Genomic DNA, 24776 nt, shown 5'->3' on the forward strand with positions numbered 1-24776 from the left:
GCCAGTAATGAAGTCTTTACTTTCAGCAGCAGACGGCTGGACTGGGTGTTGGCGTAGTGATTCCTGAGGATGATCTTCCTCTTGAGGGTGATGCCTCAAAGCAAGACCTGGGGGGATACTACCCTCCAGCTCAACCCCTCTCCCCACGCCCACAGCCACCCACACCCACACAGCCTCCACCTCGCCCACAGCCGCCCACACACCCACCCAGACCTCTCAGAAAGCCATATAATCGTCGACCAACTCAGCCTTCCATCAGGTACATTTTCTATTTTAATGTGTTTGTAAAAATGTATGTTATATATCAGGTGAGTTTTGTAATTCTTAGTCAAGGATTTGAGTTCCCTCATTAATGTACTTTGAAGCACTGTTGATTTCTCTGTGGTTTGCTAAATTAGTATTTTGTTCTTAAGGGTTCTAAGTTATTGTAAGGAGCTGAATTAACATTGTCAGACATGTTCAATAAATCACTGAACACACACAAATTCTTACACAAATTGCTTTGTGTAAGAATCATTACTAATTATATGAAAATTGCTTGATGATAAATCATAATTAATTTTTCCTTATTTTCAAACTTTAATAATGATCTAGGCACTTATATAGTGCCTAGATCATATGAGAGAGTGTGATAAGGAGATGAGAGATTGATAAGGATAGAGAGATTCATTATATTTGAAGGATCTCTTAAACTGGAACCAGACATGGTTATCACAACAAGAAACACAAGGTCAGTATAAATAGAGTAAAGAGTGAATGGGGGAACAGCGGGGGAGTGGGGGCTCTGTCCCGGAACCTTTATTGTAAGTCATACATGATCTGAATATAAGATGGAAAGATAACTATCAGAAGAAAGCGTCAAGCAATTATGACTATGTAGCACTTGGAAGGGGTCAAGATAAGGATTTGCAATGGACTGGGGAGGAAAGGGATGCTGCCCAACCACTTGGACGGTCAGGGATTGAATGCCGACCTGCATAAAGCGAGACCGTCACTAAACTGTTCAGCCCAAGTGGTTGTGAACAATAACATAAGAAATATGTCTATATATATATCATTAAAATAAGGCATGCAATATGTTCTGATGAAAAGAAAAGCAGTAGAAACCAACCAAAATAGACTGTTTATATTAACTAAATATTTTCAGATGTAGTTCACTACTGACAAGTGTAGAGTTATAGGCCTAGGAAATGAAAGACAAGCACCAAAAATGTTTTAAACAATACTGTACTAACAATTCCTAAATGTGAATGTGAGCTGAATGCATAAATGTTTGGAATAAAACAAATAGAGTACAAGAGTTTATATCTAAAACTGTTATTAATAAATGTTCTAATGTCATCTTTCAACTGTGTTGCCACATAACCTCACTATATGGCATAGTTTGGGGAACTGCATTCTAGAATGGATGTACATCCTATTACATTACTGTAAGTGTATTCTGAGAAGGTTGACTAAGTTTACTTTATGAAAAGAGTTTATGAAAATTGTATTTATATCCCTTAGAAAGTCATAGAGTAAAGCAAGACATGTTTACAATGTACACATGAATGGAAAGGTGCTGTAAATATGAACTTAAAATAGAACACAACAAAATGGATTAAAATTAGATGTTCCATTTTAGAAAGAAATAGGTAAATATTTTTGGAAAAATTGCTACAGATATGTGTACACAGTTTCTAAGCTGCATCATAGAAGTAAACTAACTGTAAACTTTCAAACATATATTATATTGAACAAAGACACATGTAGACTCGAGAGGTTTAGCATATGAATAGTAGCTGCCTTTCATAACTTCAAACAGTTTCACTTATTCGTATGTTATTATAGTAACTTGCATATCAAATCGCTTGTGATATATTTCAGGTAAAATACAAAGTTGTGGCGATAATTTAAAATGTCTTATATGGCAGGATCGACACGTGCATCGTGGGAGATGACTCAACATGCCAAGAGCAGCTGGGAGAAGTCTGCAGGACAGAAGAGGAGGTTTCCAGCTGTTACTGTAGGCCAGGCACAGCTAGACGTAGGCCCAGGACTCCCTGCAGGAGTGAGAGACTTGTAGCTTACCACACCATACACCACCACCACTGTACACCACATACCACCACATTATATACCATGCACCACCACATAGGCCAGGCACCCTGTATGAATGAGAGACTTGCGATGCCTCGCCAAACACCATACCATGCACAACACCACACCTAACCATGAAACTTGAAGTGTCTTACTTCACACCACATTCTACATCACACCATATACAACACATCCCCAACACAGGCCAAGTGTCTCACCAAACTCAGCCACACACCACACCACACAACATAATACACCTCACATCACACCACACAACATACCACACCTCACACCACACCATGTAACATACCACACCACGTGCCATGCCACTCTCACACATACCATTTCACACTACATCATACATTACATCACACACACACTATTGCACTCGCTTTACAATTCAAACACAAAACAGGCCAAGTACTGCCAAGCACAGGCCGTGGGCTCCCTTTAGGAGTGAGAGATTATAATACCTTAACATGGATTGCACCATACAACACCTGTTTATGGCATCTCTTAATGTAGGCTAGGATTTTTTGCAGTCTTACCCTGATCTTAATCTAGAGTGGCCTTGTGCTTACCTAATGTCATCCTAGTGTTAACCCAGTCTTGACTCAGACTTACCCAAATCTTACTCCAGGATCTTGCCTTTGTTTTGACCCATACTTACCCTAGTCTTGACCCCAGTCTTGATCCAGATTTACCCAAATCTCATCCAAGTCCTGACTTAACAGTTATCTTCTTTCTCAGGGATGATCTCGCTGCATGTGTCACTCAAGGTGGACCGAGTGGGGGACCAGCGCATTGTGTGGAGTGGCAACTATGACAACCCAGAGTCTGAGGAATACCGTCTGTTGGAGTGGGAGGCCAAACATGCTGTACGTTCATAGTCTGAAACCCATGTTTAGGATGCATGAATCAGGGGCACAGTATGAGAGTTAGAAGATTACAGTTTGCTGTAGTGGGAGACCAGACATGCTATATTTTAGAGCCTACTTTAGATTCCATGCCCATTGCTGAGGGTGTAGAGATCAGTGCATGGTCAGGGAGGGTAAGATATATATAACCTGTGGACTGTTATATATTATCTGATTAAACAGGATGAGGTATGTGGACTATGATAAACTGTCCTGTCAAACAGGTTGCTAGACACAGGCAGTAAATAAATAACCCAATCCACACGTATGAAATGAAACGAAAGTGATGGCGTTTGGATCTATCACAAACCATTATTAAGTTGGACCAAACATGGTCACTTAAATTTCATTCCATATGTGTGATTCGGATTATTTATTTCAACCACATAATTGTATCATTCTCTGCACAGGCAGTAATATACTGTACAAGTACTCGCCTAGTTGTACTCACCTAGTTGTGCTGGCTCTTTGGTCCCGCCTCTCAACTGTCGATCAATTGATGTACAGATTCCTGAGCCTACTGGGCTCTTATCATATCTACATTTGAAACTGTGTATGGAGTCAACCTCCACCACATCACTTCCTAGCCACATCACCTGTCAGCATGAACAACATGGGCTTTAATGTACCAGCAGTCCCCATGGTGGAGTGGCAAGACACTTTCCTGATGTTTCGCAAGTGCTTTGTCCTGGGTTTGTATCCTGGCCGGGGAGGATTTACTGGGCGACAATCCTTAACTGTAGCCTCTGTTTATCCAGCAGTAAAATGGATACCTGGTTGTTAAACAATTTGGCGGGGTTGTATTCCAGAGAACATAGGATTAAGGACTTGCCTGAAACACTATGCATGCTAGTGGTTGTACAAGAGTGTAAGAACTCTTTGTGTGTGTGTGTGTATAACAAAAAAATAACAAAATCTGATTGAACACAATTCCAGACACATTACTGTATGTACTTTTCAGAATTCCTTTAGGCTAAATGGAATGTAGCTGGTGGTAATGCTACTGTATACTGGATTGTTTCAGGACTGTGGTGTAGTTTTGGCAGTGGTTGGTATGTGGGACTAGAACCCTCTAAGCCTTGGTTTGAGTCCCCTAAGTATTCTGTACTGTATTTCAATATGAAGAGATCCTACCTAGAATCCCACTAGAATGCTGTACTGAAACACCTTGAGACCCTAGTTAGACTTTGCTAGTATATAGTGCTATGGCACACTAAGACACTATAGTAAGAATCCTGCTAGTGATATTCTTTAACTTGTTAGTTTTACAATACTGTATTGTGAAATTCAGTTATGATAGCTCACAAAAAGGTAGCTGTTTTGTCTTATTGTTTAGAATACAGCAGAGGAAAATTTATCCAGATATAATAATAATAATAATAATAATAATAATAATAATAATAATAATAATAATAATGAAACTAATAATGACAATAAGTTTTAAAAATACTGTATACATATACAGTACAGTACACATAATAATGAAAGTCAGAAAGATACCATCGTTTGCCTAAAAGGTATCCCCACAGACACTTTGCAAAGCAGATCAAAGACATCAGAAAGGATGTATTTTATTTGTAAATTAGAACATGAAACAATATTAATCTTAATGTCTTTGAAATTAATATCACTTGTGCATGACCAGATCTCTAGCACTATGTCGAAGACGCCACTTGGGTCAGCGTACCTGGGCAACACAGTGCACAAGTTCTATTCTCTGGGCGGCAAGGTGATTGTCAACTCGACCATCAACCTGGAGGACCTCCCTTCCACCAGAAACCGTAACCTCCGTCATGCCCTCCAGCGCCAGATGCTTCAGGTCATTCAGAGTCATGCAAACAACATAGGCGAGTCTGCCCTCTGGGTCGATGGGCCTCTTAACCCAATTCCGGATGTCTCTGGTGAGGAATAAATTGCTCTTTTGTTCTTTGTTCTGCTATCTTAGATCTGTATTATCTTTGTCCCATTTTAATTGTTTACTCTCTGCTATCTCATGTTTGCTGTGTGCGTCACCCATTTTACTGTTAACAAATTCTGCAGAAAACAAATCCCTGATTTCAAATTTTATGAAAATCACAGGAGGGGGGGGGGAGGGTTTGCAATGAGTCAATATTTCTTAAAGGTGGCACTGGGGCCACCCTGACTAACCTATGACACTCCCATACCCTCCACCTTTCTCCCCTAACATCCCCAACTCTATCCAGCGTCTCCCTCTTCCCCAGCATTCCTCTCCCCCCCCAAAATCCCCCCCCCCCCCTGCTCACCTATCCTCCCCTATGAGAAGAGGCTTTAGAAAATCCTTTAGAAAAATATATAAATTCAGGAAAATTTGGCTTATTAGGCAAATTGGTCTTTGCATAGTAGGCCAAGTACGACATTCTGGCTACTAGGTACAACACACACACACACACACACATATATATATATATATATATATATATATATATATATATATATATATATATATGTCGTACCTAGTAGCCAGAACTCACTTCTCAGCCTACTATTCAAGGCCCGATTTGCCTAATAAGCCAAGTTTTCCTGAATTAATATATTTACTATAATTTTTTTCTTATGAAATGATAAAGCAACCCTTTTCTCTATGTATGAGGTCAATTTTTTTTTATTGGAGTTAAAATTAACGTAGATATATGACCGAACCTAACCAACCCTACCTAACCTAACCTAACCTATATTTATAGGTAAGGTTAGGTTAGGTAGCCAAAAAAAGCTAGGTTAGGTAGGTTAGGTAGACGAAAAAACATTAATTCATGAAAACTTGGCTTATTAGGCAAATCGGGCCTTGAATAGTAGGCTGAGAAGTGCGTTCTGGCTATTAGGTACGACATATATATATATATATATATATATATATATATATATATATATATATATATATATATATATATATATATATATATATATATATATATATATATATATATATATATATATATATATATATATATATATATATATATATATATATATATATATATATATATATATATATATATATATATATATATATATATATATATATATATATATATATATATATATATATATATATATATATATATATATATATATATATATATATATATATATATATATATATATATTTATATATATATATATATTTATATTTATATTTATATTTATTAATATTAATAAATAATGTGCACATGCCAGCCTTGTAATATACATTTAATGGATGTGTCTACAATATATGTCGCTCTTCTGGCAGATGTTAATGAATGTAACGAGGAGTCACTGCATGACTGTCACCCCGACGCCACCTGCATCAATGAATTCGGCACATTCACCTGCCATTGTCTACCCGGGTACACGGACAGGTGAGTTACTCCTTAGCCATGGTTGACCGCTGTATACCCAAGCTCACCATGAACAAGTGTCCATACCCATCCCGCCATGAATAAGTGTCCATACCCATCCCACCATGAACAAGTGTCCATACCCATCCCGCCATGAACAAGTGTCCATACCCATCCTACCATGAACAAGTGTCTATACCGATCCCGCCATGAACAAGTGTCCATACCCATCCCACCATGACCAAGTGTCCATACCCATCCTGCCATGAACAAGTGTCCATACCCATCCCGCTATGAACAAGTGTCCATTGTTGACGAGACCACACACTAGAAAGTGAAGGGACGACGACGTTTCGGTCCATCCTGGACCATTCTCAAGTCGATTGTCGTCCAGGATTGATTCTCAATCGACTTGAGAATGGTCCAGGACGGACCGAAACGTTGTCGTCCCTTCACTTTCTAGTGTGTGGTCTGGTCAACTTACTTCAGCCATGTTATTGTGACTCATCGACTGCAACAAGTGTCTATACCCATCCCGCCATGAACAAGTGTCCATGACCTGCCTACCATGAATAAGTCGCTTAATTTTTCCTCTCAGGCTTTTCTCATTTGCTCATACAATAAAAAGGAAGTGGTTATACAGCTGTACATATCTCTGGTGCACCCCCATTGGGGCTACTGTATCCAAATATGGAGACCTTGTCTTCAAAAGGACATTTCTGTTTTAATGAGTTCATCATTAAGCGACAAAATCATTACAGAACTAAGTCAACTCTCATACCAGGAGAGTTTGAGAAGATCACCAGTACTGTACCACAAACCAGACATGACTGGGCTGATCTCAGAGAGAATTTTTAAATGCAGCATGGTCTGTACTCAGTAATCCAGATCATATGGAGCCCACCCTATCCCTTATGAGTTACAAACTAACATCATTTTTATTTCCACATGCAATAAACATAAATTTACAGTACATACAGTACTCGTATAATTTATTGGTAATGCAGTATAAATTTCAACTTGTTGGAGATAGCTTGCTGGATGAAGGACTTGAGTATTGTTCATTTATCTAACATAACACAACAAAACACTAAAATTACTGTACTATACATGAGCTTGGAAAGATCAGTTGTGAGTGCTAGCTGCTGAGACTTCACTAGTTGAAGACCTTTGGCTTTGCTTGCTCCCTCACTCTCACTAGTAGTTATGTAGTGCAAGTACTGTATTTATTCAGATGTTTCCTTATATTAGAGACAGTACTCGTATCTAGACCCAAATCCTTTGTAACACTCACAGCGGAGTGACCATTTTCATAAAGTTCAATTACTCATAGTTTATCTTTAATAGAAAGCTCAACTTGATTCCTATTAACATCAACACATTGACTGCTGCTTCTACCAGACATGGTTTTGGCAAAAATTATCCAAGTTTGTTTTTAAAACTAAAAAGTTAGGAAAGAAAATATTTAATGAAAAAAAAAGACCCCAATTTTAGCAGGGAAATACACTGTACAGCCTGTACACACAGATTTTAACAAGCTATTATTATTTGTTTAATATTAGATCTTATATTTCTTTATGTATTAATGCATTGTTTAATGTAATTTGTATTATGAGTATACATTTATCATAAATGATTTTTGCATAAATCTCCACATTTTGTTCAGTAACCCAATGACAAAATTCAGTAACCCAAAGTTCCCTTTGATTTGAACAGTGAAGCACTTGAACTTTAATACTTTTTGGTTTCTCGCCTGGCAGAAATCGTGATAACCCAATTTATATTCAAGTTACAAAGTCAGACATTCAAATTTGAATTTATTTGGGGTTCTCATTTTGTATACCTCAATAACCCACCACAAACTGGTGGGTTATTGAGATATTTGACTCCATTTGAGTTAAAAGGTCTAATAAAGTTATAAAACTGAACCCGAATGCAGCAGAATTACTCGAAGATTTATGTTACGAAATATAAATTACTGAGCTCTTACAGTACAGTATTGTACTGAGCTAATTGGAAGATATTAAGCCAAATCACTTCCACTTAAAAGGTCCAATGTTACACAAGGAACAACAGCTTCAACATCAACAAGCCACAGTGTTAGACAAGGAAATGCTGTTTTACCAGTAGGGTAATACACCCATGGAGTTCTATAACAGCTCAAGCTATAAATGCCAAGACAGTATGACCAGTTCAGAATTTAACTGAAAAAAAGTCTGAAATAATGATGGGACTTGACGAGCCACAGTTACCTGTCTCATGTTGAGCCCACAAGGTGTGGTGGCCCTCAGATAAATTTAGATAAATTAAGATAAATTAAAAAGATAAATTCAGGTAGCTTAATGGAAATCTTTCCAAAACAGTTACTGTATTTTTATGGCTGCTCTGAAATTCATATCTTTTAATAAAAATACATTTATGTATTATGTTTAGTAAATATTTAATTAGGGCATTTTACTTGTAGGTTTTCTGACGACCCTGAGCAGGTGGGGCGGCGGTGTGAGTCGTGCTCCTCTGACTATTGCAACAAGAAAGGTGAATGTAGCATCCACGGCGGCCATAAGGTGTGCCAGTAAGTAACCCTTCCCTTACTTGCAGGTGTCTGTTCTATTGTCGCTGGCATCACCACGACTGTCATCATCATCACTAAGTTTAATTTAATATACTGTACATCACACTTGTGGTAAAAAAATGCTTATCTCTCAAGTTTGTTTGACTTTAAACAAATTTAACTGTTTCTTATTTGGACAAAATAAAGATTTAAAGAAATTTTGATATGTGTTGAGAATACCTTTATAACGTTTTCCATTTTCAGTATGGTAATTTACAGTCTTTTTAAGGACCACACGTTTACTAGTGATGGTGAACAACACACACTTCATGTTGTCTTCTTCATGGATGTGAAATATGGTAGTTATAGATATGATGAAACAAATGCCATAACATTAAAAAAATCTGAATTGTATACGGTTTTTGAGAGAGGAAATACAAGTTAGTTTGTCAACAGATGCCGTGGGTCGTACTACGGGACACGGTGTGAGATTGACGGCGAAGTGTTAGGTGTGGCTGTGGGGGCCTCTGTTGCTGCTGTAGTGATCATCATCCTCACCCTCATCTTCCTCTGCATGTGGAGGTCAGTCATATGTTTTCCATTTTGAATCTTTGTGCATGTGTGTGTGTGGTCCGTTTGCTGTGTTCCGCTGTGAATGTTCAGTTATCATCTTTTAAATGATATGGTGTTTGTCTTCAGTTACAATGTTTTGAGCTGCCATGACTCATTCTCTTAAAAATGAGTCACTGTTCAAAAGATATTTAAGTCAGTGTGTCACTGTGTGTGTGCATACATGCATAATTACCTAAGAGTGTGCGTGTGTTCTTTTATCTTGGAACTATTAGTATACACTATTCCTTATCTTGCTGTTGCTTAAGAGAAGCTTCTCTTTTCCCTGGTGCTGCTGTTGCTCCTGACACAGCCGACGATGGAAAGCTGAAGATAGGAAAACTGAGGTGCTGGCCCGTGGAGGAGGCATGGGTACGTTTGCTGTCAATGTCCAACATAAGGGAGCCTCAGCAGGTCATCAGTACGGCGCCACCCTTGATGACCGCATGCGATGGGCACACCTTGCTGACACACTCTCCAATCAGAACATTTATGCAGTAAGTCTTGGGTTATAGCTGATGCTCTCTATGTAACATGTTTTACAATCAAAATATTTAAGTGGTTCAAGTCCAAGGCTTTGGGCTTTTCTTGGGCTGCCTTACAAGCTTTCCAAGTAGAACATTTAATTAGTAAGTCATGGACTCAGATAGGTGGGCTGCCTTCAATCAGCAAACTTCAAACTTCCACTGAACTAAAATCATTGAAACCTGCCACTTTCACAATGAAAACCAGCCATGCAATTTCTTCCCAAATTGACCCATTGACTTACCCACAGCCCAAACTGTTTCACTTGGTAAACATTTACTATGAGATTCTTTATTAACCAAATAAACCAGTACTCGTGTTAAACTTAGATGAAAGACTTGACCAGTTGCTGAACAAACATGACAGAACTTGCATGGAGAAACATGGACTGTGATTTGCTCTTGTATTTTGATCTGTCCTCTCAAACATTTACTTAAATTTTGACTTAACCAATTCTTGACTGTCAGTTGTATATGGGGTAAATAGCCTGACCTCTAACTTTGGAACAGCAGCAGCAACAGCAGTATGGTGGCGGAGGCGTGTATACAGCATCAAGCAGCGATTATCTCACCTCATCTGGGGCCTCCAATACCCCCTTCTCCATCTACAATCGTGTCACCCGGGCCCTCTCCAACTCCACCCTGGGAAGGCAGCAGGTGGGCTGGCTGGGACGTGTTCGGAGAGCTTTGGGTGGCTCTAGGGCAGCCATGACCCGCAGGTCAGCCCACACACCACCCACGCAGCCCACTCTCACGCTACAGCAACTTATGGCCCTTCATGCTCAACTGTCTCCCGTTAGTTGACGTTGCACCTCGTTCTTCGACTGTTTCTTTATCTCTCTCGTGTGTGTGTGTGTGTGTGTGTAATTACCTAAGTGTAGTTATAGGATGAGAGCTACGGCTCATGGTGTCCCGTCTCCCCCAGCATACTGTCATATAATGCTTTGAAATTACTGACGGTTTTGGCCTCCACCATCTTCTCACCTAACTTGTTCCAACCATCTACCACTCTGTTTACAAAAGTGAATTTTCTTATAATTCTCCGGCAGCTTTGTTTCGTGAGTTTAAATCTATGACCTCTTGTTCTTGAAGTTCCAGGTCTTAGGGAATTCATCCCTATCAATTTTATCGATTCCCGTTACTATCTTGTATGTAGTGATCATATCACCTCTTTTTCTTCTATCACATATTTCTTTTTCTTCTATCTTCTATCAAATATGTTTTGGCATATTTAATGCCTCTAACCTCTCCTGGTAGCTCTTGTCCTTCAGTTCATGGAGCCTTGGATGCTAGTGACATGTCTTTGCACCTTCCCAATTTGTTGATGTGCTTCTTCAGATATGGGCACCATACAACCGCTGCATATTCCAGCTTTGGCCTAACAAAAGTAGTGAACAATTTCTTTAGTATTTTGCCATCCATGTATTTAAAAGCAATTCTGAAGTTAGAAAGTGTAGCATAGGCTCCTCGCACGATGTTCTTTATGTGGTCCTTAGGTGATAGTTTTCTATCTAGAACCACCTCTAGATCTCTTTCTTTATCAGAATTTTAAGATTTCTCAAATAATTTATAGGTTGCTATGTTCTCCTCTTCCACATTCCATAACATGGCATTTATTCACATTAAATTAAATTTGCCAAGTGGTGCTCTATACACATATTGTGTCCAGGTCTTTTTGAAAGGCATGACAATTGTCCAAGTTTCTTATCTTCCCTATTATCTTAGCATCATCAGCAGTCATGTTCATATATTATAATTCTTCCTTCTGGTAGGTCGTTTATACAGATCATGAACATTACCGGTGCAAGAACTGAACCTATTGGTACTCCACTCATGACATTTCTCCAGTCCAATACATTGCATCTGATTACTGCCCTCATTTTTCTGCCAGAAAATTTTCATCCATGTTAGAAGCTTCCCTGTCACTCCTCCAGTATGTTCCAGTTTCCAGAACAACCTCTTGTATGGAATGCTGTCGAAAGCCTTTTTAAGGTCCAGATAGATGCAGATAGAAGAAAAACAAACTGCAGATGTGATATACATAGACTTCGCAAAGACATTTGATAAATCTGACCATGGAGTGATAGCACACAAAATGAAGTCAATGGGAATAACAGCTAAAGTGGGACGGTGAATATTTAATTTTCTGTCAAACAGAACACAAAAATTAACACTTTCGCGCTCTCGGCGCTCAAAAAAAAACAATACCCCAGATGCTTTCGGCACTTCACGCACCTACGCGGTAAGACCGAAAAGTGTACACTCTTTTGACTGTCCTGACAATAATTGAAGGCACACGTATTTAAATTTGGTATCACTGTGTTCGCAATGAAATTGTCTATAAGAGCATACCTATAAAATGCCGCCCAAGCATAAGGAGTATCAACACCAAATAAAAAACTATGCAGATCACTCGCCGAGAGCGCCAAACAGCAACAAAATGTTTCCACTCTCTTAATGGTTGCGAAGCCTACAGTTGTCCTACATCGCTAATTTTGGTATCATTGGAATCGCAATAAAATTCTCTACACGGACATATGCATATGAATGTTTAATATAGGTAATTGCCCACCCGCAAGAGTGTGTGAAGTGGAGAGTAGTTAGCCGCGAGCGCACTGGCGAAAACACTGGGGGGAAATCATGCTTGGAAAGTTTATACGTTTCCTGACCCTACTTTTCTATGTACGTATTTCTTTTTTATACCAATGTGTTCGCAATAAAATTTTCAAAAGATGAACTGTATAACATTTGTACAAAGCATGTGTAAGAGAAGCGCCAAATATAGAACCACGTCGCTCAGTATGCGTTCGCGGCAGAAACGAACGCATTGTTTTCATTCGTTTGATGTTTGTCATGTTTATACTTGTTGAAACATTTTATAATTTGTATGACAGTGATCGCAGTAAAATTCCCTACACAGACATATACATAACACATACAAATATTTCCCACGTGTTGGATATATCAACGGCTAAAGGGAACCCACTGTCACACACTCGCCACACCCCCAAACATACTTTGTGTATTTTTTTTTTTACTCATAGAAGTTTATGTGATATAATATTCATTCTGGTACCAAAACATTCGCAAATAAATTCCCTACAAAACAAAAGTATCCCCATCCATTTCGGTTAAAAAATGAAATTTATAGAAATATTTTTTCGATGGACGAGAAAACTCGGCTGTTATGCGGAATCGTAAGAGAAAACGGCGACGAGTTATCTCTAATCTAAAGCGCGAAAGTGTTAACAGTCAACAAAATAGTCAAAGTGCAGTTAAAAGCTCTGTACCTGAGGGTACAGTCTTTGCACCACTGCTTTTCCTTATTCTCATATCAGATATAGACAAAAATACAAGTCACAGCTTCATATCATCCTTTGCAGATGACACAAAAATCATCATGAAAATTACGTCTGCTAAAGACATTGAAAAACTACAAGCAGATGTTAATAAAGTTTTCAACTGAGCAGCAGAAAATAGCATGATGTTTAACAGCGATAAATTCCAAGTACAGTACAGTACAGTGGTACTTTCGTTTACGATCGTAATCCATTCCCAGAGCGTGTCATCAACCAAAACGAATTTTCCCATAAGAAATAATGTAAATTGAATTAATCCGTTCCACACCCACAAAAATATTAACTTAAACGTACATTTTATACAGAATAATACTCAGATTTTTCATATACAAAACAATCGGGTACAGTATAAATATACTGTAAACCATAAATAAAATAAATGAACATATAACTGCACCTCACCTTTACTAAGGAATCTTGTTGACGTATGTAAGACAGTGAGGAGGGACGGAGGAGCGGTGTTGGTGTATGGGGAGGGTGAGGAAGGGGGAGGAGGTGAGACCATCCCCTGCTCACCTTAAGCACATTCATATCTGCACTACTGGTTCCAAATTTTCTTTTCAAACATTTCACTGCCTCTCTTATGTGGCAGCCAGTCAGAACCAGTCACTTACAGTCACTAGTCAGTCTTGCATTTCAAGCATTCACAGGTGTGGTAGCAACCGGTTAGGTATTTACAGTCATTTAGGCATTTACAGTCAGTCAGCCATTTACAGTCAATCAGGCTTTCACAGTCAGTAAACAACAAGAGTTTAATATCATCAGCAGTCTGAGGCAGTCTGCCTTCGATCCACCAGTTGGTAGCAAGGAAGCGTTGTGTATTAATAAGATCCAGATGTGGCTGAGAAGGTAAAGCTGGGAGAGGGGGGATGGAGGTAGCGGGAAAGGTCCAGTGACAGGATGGAGGTAGTGGGGAGGGGGGGATGTGGGGACAAAGGTAGCAGGGAGGGACCAGTGGTGGGTAGAGGGTAGCAGGGAAGGTGTGGTGTAGGGGATGGAGGTTCTCCCCACCATCCATCCAGTCCCCCCCCCCCCCCCCCTATCCATCCATCCAGCATTCCCCCCACCAGTGGGGCCTGATAGCTGAGTGGACAGCGCTTCGGATTCTTGAGGTTATCTTGAGTCCAATTCATAGTCCTGAGGCTCAGGGTTCGATCCCCAGTAAGGACGGAAACAAATGGGCAGAGTTTCTTTCACCCTGATGCACCTGTTACCTAGCAGTAATTAGATACCTGGGAGTTAGACAGCTGCTACAGGCTGCTTCCTGGGGGTGTGTAACAAAATAGAGGCCTGGTCGAGGACTGGGCTGCGTGGACGCTAAGCCCGAAAACATCTCAAGATAATCATCCCCTCCATCCATCCAGCTCCGACACCATCCAGTTCCCCCACCATCCATCTATCTAGTCCTTCCATCCATCCAGTTCCCCCCACCATCCCTCTATCTAGTCCTTACATCCATTCAGTCCCCCTTCACCATCCATCCATCCATCCACCCCCAATCAATCCATAAAGTCCCCTCACCATCCATCCATCTCCCCTATCCATCCATCCAGTCCCCTCACCATCCATCCAGTCCCCTCACCATCCATCCAGTCCCCTCACCATTTATCCAGTCCCCTCACCATCCATCCAGTTCTCTCACAATCCATCCAGTCCTCTCACCATTCATCTTGGGACCCATTGCATGATATATAATAAGACCTTTTATGTTAAAAAAAGCAAAATGGCAGACAAACAATGAAATTCTTCACAAATAATTCAAAGTGCGGCCGCAGTCGTCACTACATGCGATAGACTTTGTAAACAAACTGAGAGCTCCTCACCCCGCGCCCCCAGCACCACGTGCTTGTTCGACCCATATATGTTCGAACAGATGACGTCTTCCAAGTAAACTGTCATGTACCAATTTAAATTTTACGACAAATTTGACGTCGTGTTCCAAAAAATTTGTCTTCTAGGGCAGTCATCAACTAAGGTTTCACTGTACTCGGGTATGGTTAAAACGAGGACCATAAACAAAATACAGGGTACAAAGCGCAATCAAATCTGCCCATAATATGAAAGCAGCATGTAAAGGATTTGGGATTAATGATGTCTGACTGTTTATCTACTTTCTGAATTTGTTTTCTTCTGGCATCTTCATGTAATTTATGTTTATTATGACCTTAAATGGCAGTCTTGCTCCCTGTAATGGTACGTTATGACAACTTCCCTATAGAGTATCGCTATGGTGTAACCCGTCTATCTAGGTGACCTTACAATGCACAGATACCTCCATTTACTTGACATTATGATACAACCTATCTCCCTGCAGTGTGACCTTATGACTCATCTTCCCTCCGCCTAGCATGATACATCCTTCCTCTCTCTATTTAGTGTGACCTGTTGATGTAAACCTCCTTTCTGACCAACTGTCACTACCACTACTGTGATCTCAGTGCCTGAGACAACTACCACATTGGTCTCTTTCATCCCAGTAACCACCTCAATGGTCTTTTCCATCCCAGTGACCACCTCAATGGTCTCTTCCATCCCAGTGACCACCTCAATGGTCTCTTCCATCCCAGTGACCACCTCAATGATCTCTTCCATCCCAGTGACCTCCTCAATGGTCTCTTCCATCCCAGTAACCACCTCAATGGTCTCTTCCATCCCAGTAACCACCTCAATGGTCTCTTCCATCCCAGTGACCACCTCAATGGTCTCTTCCATCCCAGTGACCACCTCAATGATCTCTTCCATCCCAGTGACCTCCTCAATGGTCTCTTCCATCCCAGTAACCACCTCAATGGTCTCTTCCATCCCAGTAACCACCTCAATGGTCTCTTCCATCCCATTAACCACCTCAATGGTCTCTTCCATCCCAGTGACCACCTCAATGGTCTCTTCCATCCCAGTGACCTCCTCAATGGTGTCTTCCATCCCAGTGACCTCCTCAATGGTGTCTTCCATCCCAGTAACCACCTCAATGGTCTCTTCCATCCCAGTAACCACCTCAATGGTCTCTTCCATCCCAGTAACCACCTCAATGGTCTCTTCCATCCCAGTGACCACCTCAATGGTCTCTTCCATCCCAGTGACCACCTCAATGGTCTCTTCCATCCCAGTGACCACCTCAATGATCTCTTCCATCCCAGTGACCTCCTCAATGGTCTCTTCCATCCCAGTAACCACCTCAATGGTCTCTTCCATCCCAGTAACCACCTCAATGGTCTCTTCCATCCCATTAACCACCTCAATGGTCTCTTCCATCCCAGTGACCACCTCAATGGTCTCTTCCATCCCAGTGACCTCCTCAATGGTCTCTTCCATCCCAGTGACCTCCTCAATGGTGTCTTCCATCCCAGTGACCTCCTCAATGGTGTCTTCCATCCCAGTAACCACCTCAATGGTCTCTTCCATCCCAGTAACCACCTCAATGGTCTCTTCCATCCCAGTGACCACCTCAATGGTCTCTTCCATCCCAGTGACCACCTCAATGGTCTCTTGCATCCCAGTGACCACCTCAATGGTCTCCATCCATGTGACCACTACCACAGTGGTCCTGTCCATCCCTACCTCAACTATCGCAGTGGTCTCCATCGTCGGCACAACGACCACAGTGGTTACCATATTTGTTCATTAGTTCTATTATTTGTTTACCTTTAATTCTTCCGCTTTATCTATTTAATTTATAAACAAAGTCAATATTACTGTAAATAACATAATAACGACTGCAATGAGTGATCAATAGGAAACTACCGAGTGACGGATAATAGTACTGTATACAAATATAAAGTAGGAGACCCCTATAGAATACAGTAAGTAGACAATAGGTAATATACAAATATTACATAGAGGCCCCATAGAATACATGAAATAGATAATATATACAGTAACAGAACTAGAAATTGCCTATTCAATTTTGCTCTTCAGGCACTCCAAGCCTATGCACTAGAGGCTGGGTGCTACAAACAAGGCTCTACAATCCAGGTATTACATGCTACGTTCTACAAGCCAGGCACTACAAGCCAGGCACTACAAGCCAGGCACTGCAAGCCAGGCTCTACAAGCCATGCACTACAAGCCAGGCACTACAAGCCAGGCTCTACAAGCCAGGCTCTACAAGCCAGGCACTACAAGCCAGGCACTACAAGCCAGGCACTACAAGCCAGGCACTACAAGCCAGGCTCTACAAGCCAGGCACTACAAGCCAGGCACTACAAGCCAGGCACTACAAGCCAGGCACTACAAGCCAGGCTCTACAAGCCAGGCTCAACAAGCCACGCACTACAAGCCAGGCACTGCAAGCCAGGCTCTACAAGCCAGGCTCTACAAGCCAGGCACTACAAGCCAGGCACTACAAGCCAGGCACTACAAGCCAGGCATTACAAGCCAGGCTCTACAAGCCAGGCACTACAAGCCAGGCACTACAAGTCAGGCTCTACAAGCCAGGCTCTACAAGCCACGCACTACAAGCCAGGCACTGCAAGCCAGGCTCTACAAACCAGGCACTACAAGCCAGGCTATACAAGCCAGGCTCTACAAGCCACGCACTACAAGCCAGGCACTGCAAGCCAGGCTCTACAAGCCACGTACTACAAGCCAGGCACTGCAAGAGGGTCTGTCTAATTACCCAAAGCCTCGTAGCATTACATAAGTAATGAAGAAATGATACAAATACTCACTATAATGTTGGTGCTCAATGTAGAACATGAAAAAAACAGCATTGAATGTAATGAAACACCATTTTCTGGGTGAGCTCCGGAGGCTCTCTGGAGCTATCGGGCTGATATGCAATTCAATAGACCAGGGCATAGGAGTTCAGCCTACCAGGGACCACAAGCCAGAACCTGACCTCTTCAGAGAGGTGCAGGGAGCAATGACCCTGGAAAACCCCCTCCCTGTGGTTGTGAGTTTTCCTTATCTGCCATCAACCGGGGTTAGGCACCCAGAAAGGTAGGCATAACAAATCAGACTCCACTTGGTAAGAAAATTGCAACTAAAAACTGAACAGAGAGGCAGGACTCCCTCCCATCCCAAGGAAACAAGGAAACTTCACACTCCACTGCTGCATCGCTTGTCCGCACAGCCCCCCTCCCCATCTTCCCTGGGAGGGGGAGCCGTGGACCCCCTCCCCCCGTGCTGGCAACCCCAGCCATTCCAGTTCAGAGGCTAAGTATCAAAACGGTGAAATCTGCCAACCAGGGAGGGAGAGGGAGGGAGGGAGCCAGAGAGCCTATGGGGCTCACCCAAAAAATGGCACTTCATTACATTCAATGCTGGTTTTCTATGTGGAGCCCCTTCAGCTCCCTGGAGCTACAAAATCAAAGATAAGGAAAAGGAGGGACTTACCTTGGATGCAGCTGCCACAAGGTCCTCAATTCTAAGGTGAGACAACAGGCTGCAGCCTGCGACCCAAAGCCACACACAAACGCCCAGGAGCAGGAATGTTGACCAAATAACAGACAGTCAGGACCCTGTTTGACCTCCAAAATCCCCAAGCCCGAATATCAGCCCAAGACATGTTGCCGAAGAAGACAGTCAAAGCAGCAAACTTCCAAACGTCATGGGCACGAGGATAGACCGCAGGCTGGCTAGACTTTAGAACCCTGCGGAAGACCTGGGAGACCCGAGCCCTGGAACAGGGAATGAGGAAAAACCAGATCAACCCACAGCGCATCCCAGGCCACAGAAACTGAGGCGCGCAGGTAATGGCAAAGGGCCGCAACTGGACACAACACATGATGCACCCCTGGCCTGACCAACCAAGCATCTATGACCCAAGGACCCCTCCGGAAAGAAGCTGTCTTGTTCTTCTCCAGAAAAGGAGGAGAAGGCTGCATCCGAACAAATCAATTACCAGGACCGAAGGAGCAAAAACCACCTGGATCGGAGGAGAGCATGAAGCTCACTGATCCGACCCCCAGAGGCCAATGCCAACAGAAATAGAGCCTTGGAAAAGCCATCTTGAACCGAAGGGGCCTCCACAAACCAAGAAGAGAGATAGGAGAGAACCCTGTCCAAGGACCAAGATGGCTCAGGTGGCGCATGAGCAGACCAGACGTGAAACAAGGCATGAGAAAGCTTACAGGAAAGAGGCAGAAGTGACTTCCTCTTCGGATGCAAGCTGCAGCGGCTCTGCCAGTGCCGCACGATATGTGGCAACAATATTAGGCATTAGATGACAGTCCTGAAAAAGCAAAGACAGAAAGGACAAGACAACCTGATCAGAAACAGAAGATAACCTATGAAGAGAGAAAAAATGACAGAAAGAACGCCAGGTAAATTCCATACTGCAGCCGAGTAAAGCTCTCGAGTGGGACACCATCAATGAAGCCACCTGATCACCATATAAATGGTGATAAGCTCGCGTCAAAAAGACCAGACGCGAAAAGCGGAGGAGAAGACCATACCAGCCATGTACTGGACTGGTCCGATCTGCTGGAAGAGGCAGAGTCGTGGAAAACACCCCGAGTTCAGACACTGAGCAAGCAGCGCCTGAAACCAAGGCTGGGCCGGCCACCAAGGACCAAGAAGACTACTCTCCCATGGTACAACTCCAACTGAGCTAGAACCTGAAGCAACAGCTGGACCGGAGGGAAGAGGTACAGGTAACTCCACCTCGACCAGTCCTGCCGGAAGGTGTCTACTGCAAATGCTCTGTGGTTGGGGAAGGGCACCACATATATCAAGAGATGCCGTGACCATTCCGTGGACAAGGGAATGAACTGAGACAGGCTGTCCGCCAGGACGTTTGACACTCCCCGGATGTGAACAGCACGGAGAGCCAAACCCCGAGAATCCAATAGACGAGTCACTCGAAGTGACCAGCCCCAAAGAGGCAAGGACCGAAAAGAACCCCCGCGGTTCAGGCAATGAGGATGGAGCCGAACATTCGAGACCTGAGCAACCCAAACCCTCTGAAGTGACAGCCAGACTATCACAAACTCCATCATGCTGTGAGCCCGACGGAAGGATGGATCCCACCCCCCATCCTCAGATGGGCCTGGTGAGCACTGGTCACAGAGCCCAAACCGAGAGGCGACGCGTCCGTGAACACATCAAGTAAATGCTCAGGTAGGCGCCACTGAACCCCGAAAAACCAGAAGAGGAAGCCGGTGATGCAGCAACCGACGCAAGGCCCCTGGAGTCCAAACCCAGTGATTGTGAGAGAGGCGGAAGGGGCATCCCCCGAAGGAACCAGAACAGACGCCGAAGTACCTAACCAGTCCCTAAACCTCAGATGAATGGGAACATGCCAATAAGCGTCCCGGAGGTCCTTAGATACCATCCAGGCACCCGGCTCCAACAGAAGCCAGACCTGAGACAGAGTAGTCATCCAAAAGGAGGGGCAAGAAATCCAGGGGTTCAGATGGGACAAGTCCAGAATGAACCTCAGATACGCACAGTCCCGCTTTGGCACTGGAAACAAGCGGGAAGCCCGTTTGAGGGACTGGATCGCTTCGACCACGCCCAAGCATACCCACTCCAAGAAGACCTGACGGAGCGAAGGGGAAGAAGACTGCCCCGCCAGCCCCGAACCCCCCCCCCCCCCATCAGAAGGAGGAGGAGCCGCCCAATGCCACCACAGGCCGGTGGGAAACCCGAAATGCCCACAAATTGTGGGACCAAGTGTGAGCAAACAGTGCAAGCCTTTCCCTCCCCCCCCCATTGCCCCATCAGTGGGGTGAGCTGTGAAAGGGCCAACGCCCCTTACGAGAAGCCGACCGGCGAACAGAGTGATCACCACGCCGACCAGACGACGCCGGCTCCAACGGCAACGTTGGCTCAGAAACTGGCACCAATGACCCACCCCGACCGGAGGAACCCCGAACCCTGGCATCACTCATCCGAGATGGCCGAGAACGGCCACCCCAGAGAACCAACAAGTCTGATATAGGAAAACAACTAGATGAAACCACCTGCAGAAACTGCAGGACCGCAGACTCCACAAACAGCAACGGACAAAATGCTGATGAAAACCTAAGAGCCAGGGCCCAAGCGGATTCCAAAGAGAGAGCGAGCAGAGCCTGCCGGCACGAAAGGCAAGAAGCAAAAAAACAGAGACACCACCACCTGTGAGAATCGGTGCAAACAGCCGCAACAGTGCAGCCGACGCCCTAGCCGCCGACACCAGTGCACCCAACGAAGGCCCGGCACTCAACACCTTCAATCCTTCTCAAGCCAGTCTGAGGACAACTTGAGAAGGGAAAAGAAGCGCAAGACCGAAGCCAAATGCCCCCCCCCCCCACGGGTGTGTAAGTCCTCAGCTACCAACGACCCTGTAAGGGTGGGAACTGGCACGTACAGCTGTACAAGGTCAACATCCTTAGGAAGCACAGGGGTGAACAAGCATGCATTAAGGTGCTCAAGACTGCCCCCGAAGTAAACCTGCAGAACGGTAGAAGTTTCTCGCCAATCAAGCGTGCGGATCTGACAGAACCCATGTAATGCCCCCAACGAAAAGAATGGGCAGTCTACCAGCCAGGATGACTCCGTAGCCTCCAAACGCACCCAAAACGGGAAAGAAGAGGATGAGTGAGGTCAGTGAAGGATGGATCTGGGATCCATCCTCAACTTAATTGAGGATGGATCCATGACAGAGGCAGAATCCAGGTCTCGCAGGAGGTAAGCAGCAAGCACCTCCCGAATCTCCTTAGGCGAGATACAAGAGGCAGAAAACCTCCGGAAAAAGGGAGCCGAGGAACCCGGAACTAAACCCGGGAGCCGGTGGCTGAGCGGACAGAACACTGGATGCGTGATCCTGTGGTCCCAGGTTTGATCCCGGGCGCCAGCGAAAAACAGTGGGCAGAGTTTCTTTCACCCTGATGATCCTGTTACCCAGCAGTAAATAGGTACCTGGGAGTTAGTCAGCTGTCACAGGCTGCTTCCTGGGGGTGGAGGCCTGGTCGAGTACCGGGCCGCAGGGACACTAACTCTCGAAATCATCTCAAGATAACCTCAAGATAACCAGGGAGGAGTTGACCCCAAATCACACTCATGCAGGGAAGAGGGGTAAGAAAACCCTCCCTCTGCAACAAGAAGCTCTGCAAAGAGGGCACCAACAAGGGGCCTAAGCCCCCAAAGTCAACTCCTCCCCAGCCCCAGGATCCCCCAAGTCAGAACCCGGGGCAGAGCTGTCCTCCATACCCTCTACCCCCTTGAAGAAAAGGCGGAGTCCAGGGAAGAGTCAGAAAAGAAGGGGGGCCTGCTGGTGGGACCCAGAAGCCTCGGCAAAAGGAACTGGCTCAAATGCCTCAGTCCCCAACCCGAATGGGGCAGCCCCCGAAGCTGCCCGAGTCTCATTACCAACTGCTCCGACTCCGAAACCCTCAGACGTTTGGGAGCCGGAAGCAGGGAAGGGGGAGGGGGGGTGTAAGGTGAACAACAGGGAAAGGACCAGGGAGCATGGACTGAACCAAAGTCGAAGCGACGACTAACGCCCCCAAGTCCGGGTCTAACCAGACTTGGTTTGATAATCACAAGGGGCAGCCTCGGGGCATCCAGGTGGGCAACTAACCTTCCACGTTGCAGCATCCTAAACCTAACATGCAACACGGATGCCTCCTGTGGCCCGAATATCAATGGTATCAGAATGGGTAAATTTAAGAACATACACAGAACAAAACCCAGAAGACTCCGGGTCAAAGGTGTCGTTGACCCAACAAGCAGCATGATGGAGGCAAAAGTGGTGACTGTCATTCTGAGACAAGGGCACACAGCAACCTTTAAACTCACATGAGGTGAGCTGGAACTCGGGAGGTGCATCCACAGGTCCATCGAGCCCCAACAGGTTTTTCCAGGGCCTGTAGGCTGACTGCAACGGAAAGCCCGGGCAAGGTGTTGCTAACCGGTTAGACCCCAAAGCTAACAAGGGAAAAGATCAAACACTGAAACCCCTGCAATGTGTACAATCATGGGGATTAGCAGAGGACCACCAAATTATGATTAGTGGTCCAATAGCCACACCAGGCGAAGCAAAAAAAAAAAACGCAATAGTACAATAGAGGAAACAGGAACTGGCCTCTGCGTAGGTAGCTGGTTGAACAACACCTTGATCCCCCAACCAGCAACAATACCACTCCCTTCCCAAGGCTAAACAAGGGCCACGAAACCCCCAGCTGGTCCCAAGGGCGAGGTAAATGCTGAGCAGCAAGAACCACTATGGAGGTGGCTTCCCGAGCGCACTAGGGAAGAGAACCCTGACATGCAAGGGCACTTAGGCTAAACACCACTAAGGCAAAACACTTCGTAGGAAATTGAGGCCAGAAATGATGACCATCCTGGATTGCATTAGCAGATGAACTGGAATGGCTGGGTCCCCGGCGCGGAGAGGCTGAGTGGACGAGCAATGCGGCAGTGGAGTGTGACATTTGCTTGTTTGCTTGTTTCCTTGGGATTGAAGGGAGTTCTACTTTCCTGTTCGGTTTTTGGTTGCAATTTTCTTATTGTGTGGGGTTTGTTTTGTTATGCCTATCTTTCTGGGTGCCTAATCCTGGTCAATGGCAGATAAGGAAAACCCCCAACGACAGGGGGGGGCGGGTTTTCTCCCTGGGCCATTGCTCCCTGTGCCTCTCTGAGGGTGGCCAGGTTCTGGCTCCTGGTCCCCTGGTAGGCTGAACTCCTATGACTAATGCCCTGGTCTAATGAATTGCATATTAGCCCTATACCTCCAGGGAGCCGAAGGGGCTCCCCACAAAAAAAATAGTTTTACTCAGAAGTAATATATTTTTATAACAAAATTAGATGAAATTAAGTGGTAGGTGATGCCATCGGAAGTCGACGAGCCAAGCGACAGTGTTGTGGAGCGACTTATCCGAGATATATTGTTGCCTGGAGAGGGTTTACTGGTATAGTATATCAGCCTCCTGTGCCTCACCTCACCTCACCTCCAGACAACAATATATCTTGGATAAGTCGCTCCACAACACTGTCGCTTGGTTCGTCAACTTCCTATGGCATCACCTGCCACTTAGTTTCATCTAATTTTGTTATAAAATTATATTATTTCAGAGTAAAAATGTTTTTTTATATTCTACATTCTGCACCAACATTAGAGGGAGTAAATATATCATATTTCTTCATTTACTGTACTTACCTAATGCTAGGTAGCTTGGGTAATTAGACGGACTGCTACAAGACACGGTTGAGATGCCAAGCACTACAGGGAAGCCCTACTCAACCATTAGTGTTGTATGAAGTGTTTGTTAATGCAGTAATGTGATGTGTTTGCTGATTATATCTGTTTTCCACAGCAACCAGAGCAGCTTAGAGGCGGAGTGGGCAGTACGTGTGCTGCACCCACCATCACTCCCACACCCACCAACTTGTACCAGCACCAGAGACAGGTTAGTGATTGGTTCATTGGTGACCTCTTTAGTGAGGTGATGGTATTGGCCTGTGGCCACCAAGGTATA

At 44.1% G+C, this 24776-nt stretch overlaps 1 protein-coding gene across 6 annotated transcripts in view; it reads left to right on the forward strand.

Moving 5' to 3' along the window:
- Window positions 1-24776, forward strand: part of LOC123755786 (uncharacterized) — an 85409-nt gene that overhangs the window by 51000 nt on the left and 9633 nt on the right. For 3 of the 6 annotated variants that reach the window (XM_045738579.2, XM_045738575.2, XM_069300065.1), the window contains exons 4-13: window positions 27-259; window positions 1914-2050; window positions 2830-2957; window positions 4642-4897; window positions 6247-6355; window positions 8799-8906; window positions 9342-9467; window positions 9808-9991; window positions 10529-10813; window positions 24615-24707. In XM_045738579.2, coding sequence (XP_045594535.2) covers window positions 27-259; window positions 1914-2050; window positions 2830-2957; window positions 4642-4897; window positions 6247-6355; window positions 8799-8906; window positions 9342-9467; window positions 9808-9991; window positions 10529-10813; window positions 24615-24707 — 1659 coding nt within the window. The remainder of the gene's footprint in view (window positions 1-26; window positions 260-1913; window positions 2051-2829; window positions 2958-4641; window positions 4898-6246; window positions 6356-8798; window positions 8907-9341; window positions 9468-9807; window positions 9992-10528; window positions 10814-24614; window positions 24708-24776) is intronic. The other 3 variants (XM_045738577.2, XM_045738576.2, XM_045738580.2) reach the window with 3 other exon arrangements.

This window comes from Procambarus clarkii, chromosome 43 (genome assembly GCF_040958095.1).
Source record: "Procambarus clarkii isolate CNS0578487 chromosome 43, FALCON_Pclarkii_2.0, whole genome shotgun sequence".
In the NCBI taxonomy this organism is placed as follows: Eukaryota; Metazoa; Arthropoda; class Malacostraca; order Decapoda; family Cambaridae; genus Procambarus; species Procambarus clarkii.